This window comes from Perna viridis, chromosome 2 (genome assembly GCF_037379345.1).
Source record: "Perna viridis isolate PV_CMFRI_1.1 ecotype Kerala chromosome 2, ASM3737934v1, whole genome shotgun sequence".
Taxonomy (NCBI): domain Eukaryota; kingdom Metazoa; phylum Mollusca; class Bivalvia; order Mytilida; family Mytilidae; genus Perna; species Perna viridis.
Window position 1 is genome coordinate 63,124,983 of NC_142446.1, and position 12,665 is coordinate 63,137,647.

Here is a 12,665-nt window from a genome sequence, read left to right on the forward strand (position 1 = left end):
TAAACAATTCATATTTACATCACATAAATGCCTGGCAAGTTTACATCCAAACTGCCACTGCTTCTGAGCCAGTTCTTGGTCCATTTTATAGGCTGGCTGTACAGACTGGACGGTCAGGAAACCAGAGGTTGGGCCTCCAGGGGCACTATGATGGGGCTCGTTTATCTTCTGAATCTGGTCACTTAGAAACTTCATCATAGAGTGGGACCATTCTAAAAAAAAAATATATATATATATATTCATATATAAATACATATATTAAATTGTTCACATGACTTCTCATAATCTAAAAAATGCATTTTTTCTGTCCAATAACAAAAATATTTTGCATATACATGTACATGTACTGTGAAAGTACTTTGATTTGTGAATACCAATTTTCATGGATTATGGAAGAAACACAAATTCATGGATTCTTTCATTAGTGGTTTTGAGATTTTCAGTATACACACCAATGAAAATTTCCTTTTTGTTGGGAACCAAATTTCATGGTTTAGCCTATCCATAAAAACCATGAAAACTGGTACCCCAAGAACAATAGTACTTTCACAGTATTGTAAATACATGAACAAAGAAGGGATGCATGTGTTTTCAATAAGTCTGATTTCTTTATTCCAGTCCAGCTTAGCAATAAGAGATTATAAACGTATTGCTGAGCTGGACTGGAATAAAGAAAATAGCTCTATTCATTCAAACGTTTTAATTAACTGTGATACTAGTTCTAATATTGTTTTGTTCTATTATGAGATTGAGAGTAATAAATATTAAATGTTAGTAAATGTATTCTTGAATTTGTTTTTACTTAAGGGAAAAGCTCCAATTGAAAATGAACTTTCGGGTAATTAATGACTCTTCCCCAAACTTATCAGATCCATTCTCTAGTTCAAGTTCTATATTAGCAATAGGAGATAGTGGGAGCATCATTAATAACTTTCATTCAATAAAATCTTACCAGCCCCACTTGACAGAAAATAGGTCAGGCAGAAATGGCTGATTTTCGTTAATCAGGAAGATGTGCGATAGGCCTGATGCTAGATAATAAAAATCAAGAGGCTGCAAATAGTATTTTACCCAGAAAAATGTTAAGAAAACAATTTCCTTGCCTTCTTGCATCTACCTGCCAGACCAACATTCACCATACTATAACCCAATTTTCACATGTGAAATTCAGCCAAAAAAGGATATCCTAGAGCAATGAATTCATTTTAATAGTGTCAACAACTTAACCTTACTTCGACCTTGGATTTATTTCAAGTATTAAGTGTCAGTCCCTGTAAGAATCAGGCAGTAGGTGAAACATGGTATGAAAAAACACATCATTTTGAAAGTGTAATTTGACTATTTGCACCATCAGAATCAAGGAAAACAGAAAAGATGTTCCATATCATGCTGGACCATCAAGTTACAATTTCATTGAAATTGAAATGTACAGAAAATGAACATTTCAAGATAAGTCTGTCAAAAATCTCATTTTCTAAGATTCTATTGAAAATTTCTGAGAAAATCCAATGATGTAGAGATAATGATGTAGAAATAATTGTCTTTTCCCATTTTGCATGATTCTTACAAATACTGACACTTAAGTGTTTCTCTTACCAACTGACTGATCTACAGCCTGTCTTTTCTTAGTCTTATTTTCCTGCATGGCAACATTGTATGCCCCAGTCATCTTAATGAACCAGGCACATTTATACATTGGGATGTTCTGCTCACAGAGTGTAGAAAATATCTCCTCCTTCTTGTTAAATGTTGGAACCTGAAAGTAAAAAAAAAACAATCTTCTAAAGATTCAAACATGCAGTTTCTTGAATAAAAAATTGGTAATGTCAGTGTTTTTTTTAATTGCCTTGTGTAAAGAAATTAATGTAAAAACCTTACTGAACTGTATTAATATGTATAATATCAATCTATAGTCTAGTCATTGGTAAAAGTTTGACCAAAATTTGCCAAACAGTTATCTACAAGTGTGTCAAACTGATAAATCACACATCAGCATTACTACATGTACAAGCCCATGACTTTAGCCAAATGGGGATATAAAAATTAATACACCACAATAAATACTATCAGTGGTCTTTATAGGACTTTATAGCACTATGCTTGGCAGTGCTAAAATTTTTAGCACTGTGCTATCTGATAATACTTTCAGTTACAATGCAATATGAGTACTGTCATGAATTGCTATAATTAAAAGAGGCATAAAGAGCTGTGCTATACATGTATGCCAGTTAGCACTGCTATTTGAAATTCATGGGGATAACAGTTCACTTCAGCCTAAGGTCTCACAGATAAATACATGTTATACCTTTTTACCAAGTTGATGAAGTGGCTTGTTTCCTGCTAAATCTTTAAACCAAGCTTCCATGGCACTCTTGTTTTTAGCTGCCTATAATGATACAAGAAATTACATGTACTGATAATTAGGTTTTAAAATCCCTCATTTCAAAAGTATATTTTATTGTAGAAAAAAAATAACAAGGGCAACGTGAACTGTAGAATCAAAATGACTTCTAATAATCTGGCTATGACCTTGATCTTTGACCAAAGGAATAAAAAATATGCTAAATATTCATAAAAACATAGAACTTTGTATGTTCTATAATTAGTCAAATCCATTTGATGTTGAAACTAGAGCTTTATAAGGTTGTTACCAAGGGAGTCATTACATCCCCTAGCAACTTCTTGGGTGACAAGAGGAAAAGGCAAGAACAACAACTGTCAAAGGATTTTACTGTTAGCCAGAAAAGACACTTTAGACTAACTTTGTATCTACAATGCAACTTTTCTAAACAATATCCCTATGGGAGTGAATAAACAAAATCCCTTTGGGAGTGAATAAACAAAATCCCTTTGGCAGTGAATAAACAAAATCCCTTTGGGAGTGAATAAACAAAATCCCTTTGGCAGTGAATAAACAAAATCCCTTTGGCAGTGAATAAACAAAATCCCTTTGGGAGTGAATCCCTTTGGGAGTGAATCCCTTTGGGAGTGAATAAACAAAATCCCTTTGGGAGTGAATAAACAAAATCACTTAGGGAGTGAATAATTTGTTGTTTTGGCAATTTTTCAGTTTACACTGGTTCAAAATTCATTGAATTTTTTTGTATTATTCAGTGTAAGAATCAGGCAATGGGTGGTACATCATATTTCTCAATTTGGTCTTTTTTCCTCAAATATATTAAATACATCTAAAAAAAACTGAAATTTTTTTTGAATTTATCCTGAAGCATTGGTAACGTAAATAGTTTTAGACTGCTTATATAAGGAAAAACTGCAGGAAAAGTTTGCCATCATTTTTCCATAGTCATTTCAACTAAATTTGACCTATCAATATCTTAAAAAGGCAAATTTTACAAACACTTTGATGCTTATATTTGGAGGTAATTGGGTATAAATACTTGGTTAATGCAATAAAATCTCTGCATTTTTTTTCTTCATGTGCCACACTTTATACACATTTTGCCTGATTCTTAAGACTGAGAAGTACTTAAATGAATGGACTTCAGAATATGTCGGTTTTAGACAGATTACTGGTATATCCAGGGTTTCATTGTATACATATACATGTAATATTAATTATCAATCACTTTATACCCAAAGTGACACACAAGATTATAAGATGAAGAAACACTATTTATCAGTGCAAAATAAAATTACAAAAACATCATTCTCCAAATGACACTACTGTCAATATATGTCAGCTCATGAACTTACTGGCCAGAAATTATCTTTAGATGGCTGCTGCTTCTTTTTGGATGTATCTTGAAATGTGTTAAACTCTTTCTTCTTGTTAAGCACATATATAAAATCCTGGCCAAACTACAAGACAAAAGAGGGAATTCAGTGTTTAATAATGTTAAGTACAATATAAGAGGGTATATCGAAAGTTGCTGTTTTCTTCTTTAAAATATCTTAATCTTTTTTAAGTGTTTTATCTTGCAAATAAAAAAAAAATTGGAAGGATTTGACTTAATATTCAATTTGCCAATTTTCACATACAATTTCCACTACCGAGAATATTGCATCTCACCTCACTTAATGACAGAAGAGTCATGAAATAAAACCTCAGATGGATCATAAAATGTCAGTTAAAACATTAAATCCTTCATGTGCATTCAAAAGCTTTAAGAGGTGTAGGGGTAAGTGCATGAATACTGGAGAATATTGATACAAGTAGTACAATATATAGCACAAGCTTGCCAGTGCAAAATATTTAAACGAGGGATAATATTCCCCAATTTTTATGCAATAACCCCTTTTTTGTATAGCAAAGCTTAATATGTTGTTAAAGATGAATTTCTGTCATCAATGAGGTCATGAATTTACTGATGATTGGATGCCATATTAAATTTATTTTTATAAAAATGCAAATTTATTGCTTGCTCTAACTTTTGGTTGCTTTCTGTGGTAAATAATATGGTGCTTTAACTGTACAGTAACACTACATGTACTTACCTTGTCCTGACTGACATTTTCTCTTCTAGCTGACCCATACTGCAATTAAACAAAACATCAAAATAATTGGTTAGAACTCAATGTCTTATAATTATATTCCATGACTATGTTTGAGTTTTTTTTTTCATTTTACTACGTTAAATTTACCATTAAATATCTAAATACAAGTAATATAATTTGTTTATTATGTCCCAGTCTCAATGTATTAATATAAAATTTTACTAGAATCAAGTTTTGAAAAATTTCAAATTGATTTTGATCCAGATACTCTTTAACCCTTAATCAAACCCTTGCAGACTTAATGTTTTGTTCAGCTTAAACTCATACTTGGTTTATATAGCCAAATGTGCCACATACATTGTATGATACATGTGATAATCATATGGCAACTGATTCATATGATAATCATGCAATAAACATACTGTAAATGAATGTGAAGTGAAACACAACTTCCCTATCACGCTCATTTCATATTATTACCATATGTTGCAAACCAATATGATTCTCATGTGAGGCACATTTGGCTACGAAGTAAGGTTCAAAATGTAATGGTACCAACATAAAGAATCTGGGACTTTAGAAAATGTTTTCTGTTTATCCTGGTCATGATTAAGCAAGCTATTACCCATTTATTAAAATTCTATTGGGACAAGATAGAATGCACAATTATGCATGATAGGAAATCAGTAATTGTTTGCTTCCACTATTGGCATTTCTACCAAATGAACAACTAAGATCACACATACTTCATCCATGTTAAACATTTGTGTATTGCTGAAGCCATGTTTGACACTTTTCTCTGTAAGTTCATCCTGAAAAAAAATCAAATGGATTAAATACTTGTAAGTTAGTTCAACTGTGCATATCTTGAAATATGTACATGTATAATTGTATACAGTTTAGGAAATACAGCCCAACATATTTGTTAAATTTTTCCTCATTGGCAGTCATATTTAGAAGTACATTGCATATATAAAGTATTTTACCACTTTGAAATTGAGATCTAACAGGCCTTGATAACCAAGTGATTTAGGGTGCTGGGCTTCTTACCTCAAGATCAAAACTATAATGGGTTTGAGCACCATATGGGTAAAGGTTTCCAGACACCTATACTAGATCAGGGTTTTACAAATTTTTCAGCAATCTTGTTAAAATCCTCTTTAAAAAGCATAGTGAGCATACAAGGAGCTCATAATTGCCACAGTCATTTATCTCATTGTTGCATAAAAAAACTCAATACAAATGCTGGACTTATTTCAGTTGTTGACTTGTAGACACCTAAATGCATTAACAGAGGTTAAGTAAAACTGACATTTTGTATCTCTGTGTTACAGCCTAGTTTCTATCAATGGATGGTTACTATTAAATATAAATATAGTAGCTTCATATTCAGTAGTAACTGGCCATTGATAGATACTGCCAGTGTAAGTGTACTTGGTCTTGGGATAAATATATGCCAAATTATGGCAAAACTACAACAAACTGAAGTGAAAAATCACATCCTTACAACATCTTCGTCTGAAACACAACTTCATTTTATTAACATTAACAAAGGGTAAGATTATAAGCATTTTAAAATTACATGAGAAGTATCAAAGTTTCTGGAGACATCCATTTTGTTCTTTGTTTACGGAGGAAGATCGAGAGATTGTGCACTCATCAACCAGAAAAATACCCCATATTATGCAATAAATCTTTGAATACTTACTTCCTTCTGTTTGTGTTCTTGTGGATAAACATCTGGTGGCCCCAGTCTGGGTTTTTTAAGGGGCCGAAATTCCTGAGAAGGGTAAGCAGCCATCCTTTGCAATTTACATTTTCGACGTTAAAACGTTCTTAGGCTGACCAAGGTAGTGGAAGCGTCGACAAGCGCTCATGTTACCTGGATAAAATAAGCAACTTCGTGATAGAGTTCTCTCTCTTTGGCTATTAACAACACAAGAATGCTATCTTATTTTTACTCAAGTTGTTTTACTATTTAGAAAAATATGAACAAGTGAACGAAACAATATTAACTAGACAAACAATGCAAACACATTTTGTTCTGTACTTATTTTGAACAGAGAGTGTATTGTAATATTATTACTAATATTGGCTAGTTTTTTTTAGTTATGCTGTTTTTTTCCCAGGAATTTGAAAGCTTTAGTCACTTCAGCGTGAGAAAATGAGGACCATTATATTGATATATTTTTTTAAAGTACAGTAGTATTTGCATCCTACATGCCTGGAATTTAATTTAAAAAAAGAAACCCAGCTTTTAAGAATCATCAAAAATAGAAATCTCTTTACACTCTTATACATTAATCAGACATACAAGTGTGCATCCCTGACAGTTTTAAATGTACATATATTTCATATAAAAAATGCTGTTCTGCATTGCCACCCTTTTGTAGAAACACAAAAATATATGTAACACAGTTTAGATATAGAAATGCCTTAACATGCACCAGTGCTACATTGGAAAGATATATATTTTTTCAAATATCATATTTCCCTATTGTTGCCTCATAAAATTCTATTTTAGCACAATTTTCAACTGTGCTTTTGACAAATTTATGTCATTATTTTTCAGTTTTTAAGAGATTTCCCTAACATGGAAAGACCTTATTGTTTTTCTGTTTGTTTGTTTGTTTGTTTTGTTTGTTTGATTGTTTGTTTTATTATTATTCTTCTTCCGTTATTTGCAAAATTTTCTTTCACATGCTGTATCTTATTCATCTTTCAAGATATCATTACCAAATTTGGACCATCGATAGGGCTCATTAAGGACTTTTACCAGTAGAAGTTATCTCCCTTTTAATGCCTTTTTTTAACATGGTCCCCCAAACTCACTTTTCAGGATATCATGACCATATTTGGTGAACATGTCGATGTCATCAGGTTTAATTAGGAAATGACCCTGCTAAGGATTTCATTACCATTTTTAAGAGTTGTGTGCCTTTAAAACAGTTTCTTTTACTCGCTCATATCTTAAAAACCATAAGAGATAGAATAATTCTGGAAACAGTTTCATGCACATTAGCAATCGGCCTAATCAATAAACATAAATTTGTATTTTGTTATCAAACAATACGGGAGTTATATCCCTTGAAATATCATACTTAAGTTTTAAAAATTTATATTTTGAGAACCGGAAGTTGTAGAGACGTGGGACCTTCATCAATGATCTTTGGTTCATGTGACCTTTCATTTGCACCCAAGGTCCAAAGAGTGCTAGAAAGCCTTCTCACTGCAATCTTCAGGCATTAATATTGAGAAAACAGTAAGAGATATGTGCATACATACAGCGTGTGAAATGACACTCTCGTTTTGAGAGAAAATTTACAACTGTCAGACCGTCTGTTCTAATAAGGTAAGGTTGTTCAATATCAAATGAAAGGTCTTAAAACGTACATCGAAATAAGTAACTTGGGTAAGGTCAATGTGTGCAAAACTTATTAAAAATTAGGTTGTCGCATATCAAATCAAAGATCATAATGTGTTCATCTCAAATTTCCATTTATTTATATAGAAAAATAACCCAGTTGGGTTTAATAAGTGCAAAATTCTAAAGTTTACAGAAAGTAGGGTTGTTGTATATCTAATGAAAGGTCGTCGAGTTGACTATTTCAGGTCATGATTGGAACATCGACAATTGCATTTGACAAGGTCACCAAGTGCAAAAAGTCAAACTGTTACAGATATTTTAATGTGTATAACACAAAGAGGAAGTTTTTCAAGGGAAAGACCTTTCAATTGTTTAAAAACAATTGACATACTAGTACTTAGTATTGGTCCCTGAGGAATTCATCGATAGTATAAATGAGATTTTCAAAATTGTAAATATTGGTGACATGCAACTACAAAATGTAGTGACAAAATTACCTACATTTGGTTTACACTCAAGTTTGATGTACAAAAATAAATGATAAATTACTTTTTATGTCATTTTGAGACAAAGTGAATGAGAAGTAAAGGAATTTTCAAAGCAGCAATTGTTACCAGCATTTGAGCTTTCACGCTTGAGTGGCGAATTAGGTGATTATTTACACAAAAATTTGACACCTGTTGAGAGTTGTAATTAGGTTGTGGTAATTAAATTGTCACTTTCGCCACTTGAATCAATGTTGGGCTTACAGCGCTAAATGTGTTTTGTACTTTCAAAGATTTCAAGTGACGAAATGAGACTCGATTATTTTCGTCATTCTGAAAAGTCCTTCGTCATTGGCGAAAATGACGAGCGCCAGAAAAATCACAATTATGTCAATTACCATGTAATCTCTGCACCTGTACATGATGATGATAATAAAGATGTGTGTTCAAAATATTCAGTTCAATGTAGTTGGTCACTAATTATCATGACTAATTGTAGATAAAGATTGTGAAAGGTTGAATGATGTTTCACCTTTAAAAGATAGTTAAAAGCACCATAAAAGCATTATTAGCTCAGTTGCAGGGTGAGCTTTGTTTGTTTACATGGTGCATAACAGTATTAAAGGCATCACATTTTTTTATGTAAAAATTATGGATTTTTTTAATTCACTTGTATTCAGATAAAAAATGAAAATTTTTGTGCTGGTATTTTGACAATAACTTTTTTTTCAGATGTCAAACTAATTTTACACTAAAAGATTTCTTATCTTACACTCTCATGCAGATGTTATAGAGACAAGCTGCAACTTATTTCTGCAGTTTGTTCTTGCTTCCTAATTAAGCAACAACAAAAAAAAAAAACTGGGTTTACATCAATAAATTCAGTACCAATCCATAAAAATTGAGACACTGCCAATGATAGAGGTGATTCATTGTGTAGAAAATCCGGCAAACAATGATGTGTCTTCAATCTACATACACTCTATTGTTCTGTAAGTAAAGTTATTTCTGCATATAGATCTGTATTTTGGAGAAAACCATATTCATCTCCCACTAAAGTCAACCAAATCAAGAACAATAACTCTTCCAAAGAGCCAATTTTATGAACGATCTCAAAAATGCAACAACCCAAAGACTGATTATGTGGCCTGTAACTCTTTCTAAATAAGAAATTAAGGTGTAATTTGTGGATTTTTGACATGCATAAATCATTGTCTGATAAATACAAAGACTGCCTACCTAACAAATAATGAACACTCAGTTCTATGTAATGGTCTTATTTTATCCGTCAGTTCTATGTAATGGTTTTATTTTATCAGTCAGTTCTATGTAATGGTTTTTGTTTTATCAGTCAGTTCTATGTAATGGTTTTGTTTTATCAGTCAGTTCTATGTAATGTTTTTTTTTTATTTTATCAGTCAGTTCTATGTAATGGTTTTGTTTTATCAGTCAGTTCTATGTAATGTTTTTTTTATTTTATCAGTCAGTTCTATGTAATGTTTTTTTTTTTATTTTATCAGTCAGTTCTATGTAATGGTTTTGTTTTATCAGTCAGTTCTATGTAATGTTTTTTTTTATTTTATCAGTCAGTTCTATGTAATTTTTTTTATTTTATCAGTCAGTTCTATGTAATGGTTTTGTTTCATCAGTCAGTTCTATGTAATGTTTTTATTTTATCAGTCAGTTCTATGTAATGGTTTTATTTTATCAGTCAACTACTTCAATAACAATACTTAATATCAACAAATCAACAGAATTTGTGAGGCTGTAAAATTAAAGTAAATGGATTTACTGCTCTTCTTAACCCTATATATATATATGTATACATGTAAAATTCTGTATTGTAAAAAATATTATGGGATACATCACAACAAAATTCTTAATTCTTGAATCCAAAATTGTTACTGATTTCACAGAACAAGTAGACCAGATTAAAATTGTCAGACATAATGTGTATGTTTCAAAAAATAAATTTCACATATCAGGCCAAAATAATAAAATATCCTAGATTTTCATCTCCTGACCCAATTTTTCATCCTAGATTCTCATCCCCTCCCGACTCAATTTTTTCACCCTCCCCAAAAAATTTATTTTGACATTTTCCCAATTTAGGACAATTTCTTTCAAATTGACATCATTTTTCATTTAAATTGATTAAAAATAAAAAAAATAAAATTCAAAAAATGATGGATGATAATCTTGGAATATTTCTATAACAAGCAGTTATTACAATATCATATAACCTATTAATAAATCATTTTTTGAGCTGAAGTTACAGTAAGTAAAGAATAAAAGACTGAAGTATTGACTAGATGAAAGAGCACCAATCCTAAAATATACCCACCACTTTCGAAAAAAAGCCTATAGATGCAATGTACAAATAAATAAGAAATGATACAGACAAAAATTACAAGGGGAAATATACTAAATACCAAACTGTGCCCAAATATATTAATTATATCGTATACAGTGATTTTCTAAGAGCTTTTTTAACTACAGTGAAACTTCTCTATACGAAACCCATTATGCACTGGACTTTGTCCAGTTTAGACAGGTGTTTGGTATAACCATGTTAAATTAGCATGAAGAACATAAAAAAGATATTTGGTTTAGACAGGTTTTTTGCTGTAATAAGGGTTCAGTTTAGACAGGTTTCATGATACAAGATTCACCTGTTTTAGATCCTGTATCAGGTTATCAATCTTCAAAACATTCAACAGGTTAAAAGTTGAGTTTAGACTGGTTTCACTAGAATTACAAGCACTCAAGGATAATAACAGTGATCACCCAAAACATGCCTCTGCAGAGGACAGGCGATCTAGAACATCTCTGTACGACATATGAATACTCTAAATAGAGAAAATTTTACAAGAAGCAGACATATATAATATAAAGAAAAATACAGTATTGACAGACAAAGTGATTCAAAAAAGGAAACACATTTATGAATATTGAAATCCTTACTTATAGCAGGATCTTCATATACAATGTATCAATAAGAATTGTAAAATGGGATATAACATAACAAAAAATAACATTTGCCAAAAACAAATACTGAATTCACCAGATTGTAAGAAATATGTTTAAAACTTTTTGCTGATCTCTCAAGTTGAATCAGTATATAGCATTTTACTTGGGCTTTAAAAACGAAAATTCCATTAATATCATTTACATGTAAGAATGAAAAAAATTATTCTAATATCATTAAACATCAAGAAATAAAGACAATTTCATTCATTCAAGAAAAACTTGAAATTTACTTTAATATCAGAAATAAATGAAATCATTATCAAAACTCATATCCCAACAAAAGTGCACTATTGCAGTCAATGGAGAATCATAAGATATTGCACACTAAATTGTAATAACAATTTATACAAAATATAAAATACAATTACACCAAATTGACCAATACACAACTCAGAATACAATCGCTGATATGTTCCTTGGAATGTATATCACATATGATTTTAAAGCATAGAACACAGATTATTTTTAAGAAACATTTTAGTTTGAATGAAAGTTACATATACATAGCCAAATGTACCACACATGAAAATGATATGGTTTGCAACATATGATCATCATATGCCTTTGACAAACATATGTTTATCATATGTTTCAAAGCCAAAATTAACATATGATAAACATATAACTATTATATGTTAATTACCCTATGATTATTAAAGCACTAAATGATTATCATATGTGACATATTTGGCTGTGTACACCTCTATTATGTTTATAAACCTGGGTACAACAGTATACCCTCATCCTTTAGGGCAGGGAAATAAAAATCTTCGAGTCCTAACGGCTATTAAATTTCGAATTCAACACATAATAGTTATACTCCTGACCATAATATTGCAATCAATACTGACTTCTGAACATTACTACCAGTGTTCTAGGATTTTTCAGAAATTGACGTTTCCTTGGGAAAAATCCATATAAAACCAACTTTCCCACAGTCAATGACTGCTTTCCTAACAAAACAAATCCTTACAGCATATGAAGTTTTCACTTGCCACAGGAAAGTATAACTAAGTACTAAACTTTCTCTGATCCAAATTTCACTTGCCCCGGGTAACGGGAACTAGGAATCCTAGAACACTGTGCTACCTCGCAATGCCACAGAATGAAATGCATAAGCACAAATATAACAGATTTTAATGAACAGCCTAAGTCAATTTTTTTGGTAGATCGAAAGTTTCATGTCAAAATAGTTTTAAAAAAATACAAATACAAACAACAAAGCACCAGACATTCTCGATACTGAATTTTAAGATTCAAGCTCCTGAGAAAACATGAATTACCTAACACTATCTAATAAAACAATCCCAGTCAGCATAAACATACCT

At 31.3% G+C, this 12,665-nt stretch overlaps 1 protein-coding gene across 2 annotated transcripts in view; it reads right to left on the minus strand.

The window, feature by feature from the left end:
• LOC148626405 (mediator of RNA polymerase II transcription subunit 12-like protein) overlaps positions 1–6,282 on the minus strand; it is a 43,724-nt gene extending 37,442 nt beyond the window's left edge. For both annotated transcript variants that reach the window (XM_088570373.1, XM_088570372.1), the window contains exons 1-7: positions 6,164–6,282; positions 5,202–5,267; positions 4,456–4,494; positions 3,715–3,819; positions 2,306–2,386; positions 1,597–1,756; positions 19–212 (exon numbers count right to left, since the gene is read on the minus strand). In XM_088570373.1, the coding sequence (XP_088426499.1) occupies positions 19–212; positions 1,597–1,756; positions 2,306–2,386; positions 3,715–3,819; positions 4,456–4,494; positions 5,202–5,267; positions 6,164–6,256 (738 nt within the window). In that variant the 5' untranslated portion in view covers positions 6,257–6,282. The remainder of the gene's footprint in view (positions 1–18; positions 213–1,596; positions 1,757–2,305; positions 2,387–3,714; positions 3,820–4,455; positions 4,495–5,201; positions 5,268–6,163) is intronic.
• Positions 6,283–12,665: the final 6,383 nt, after the last annotated feature.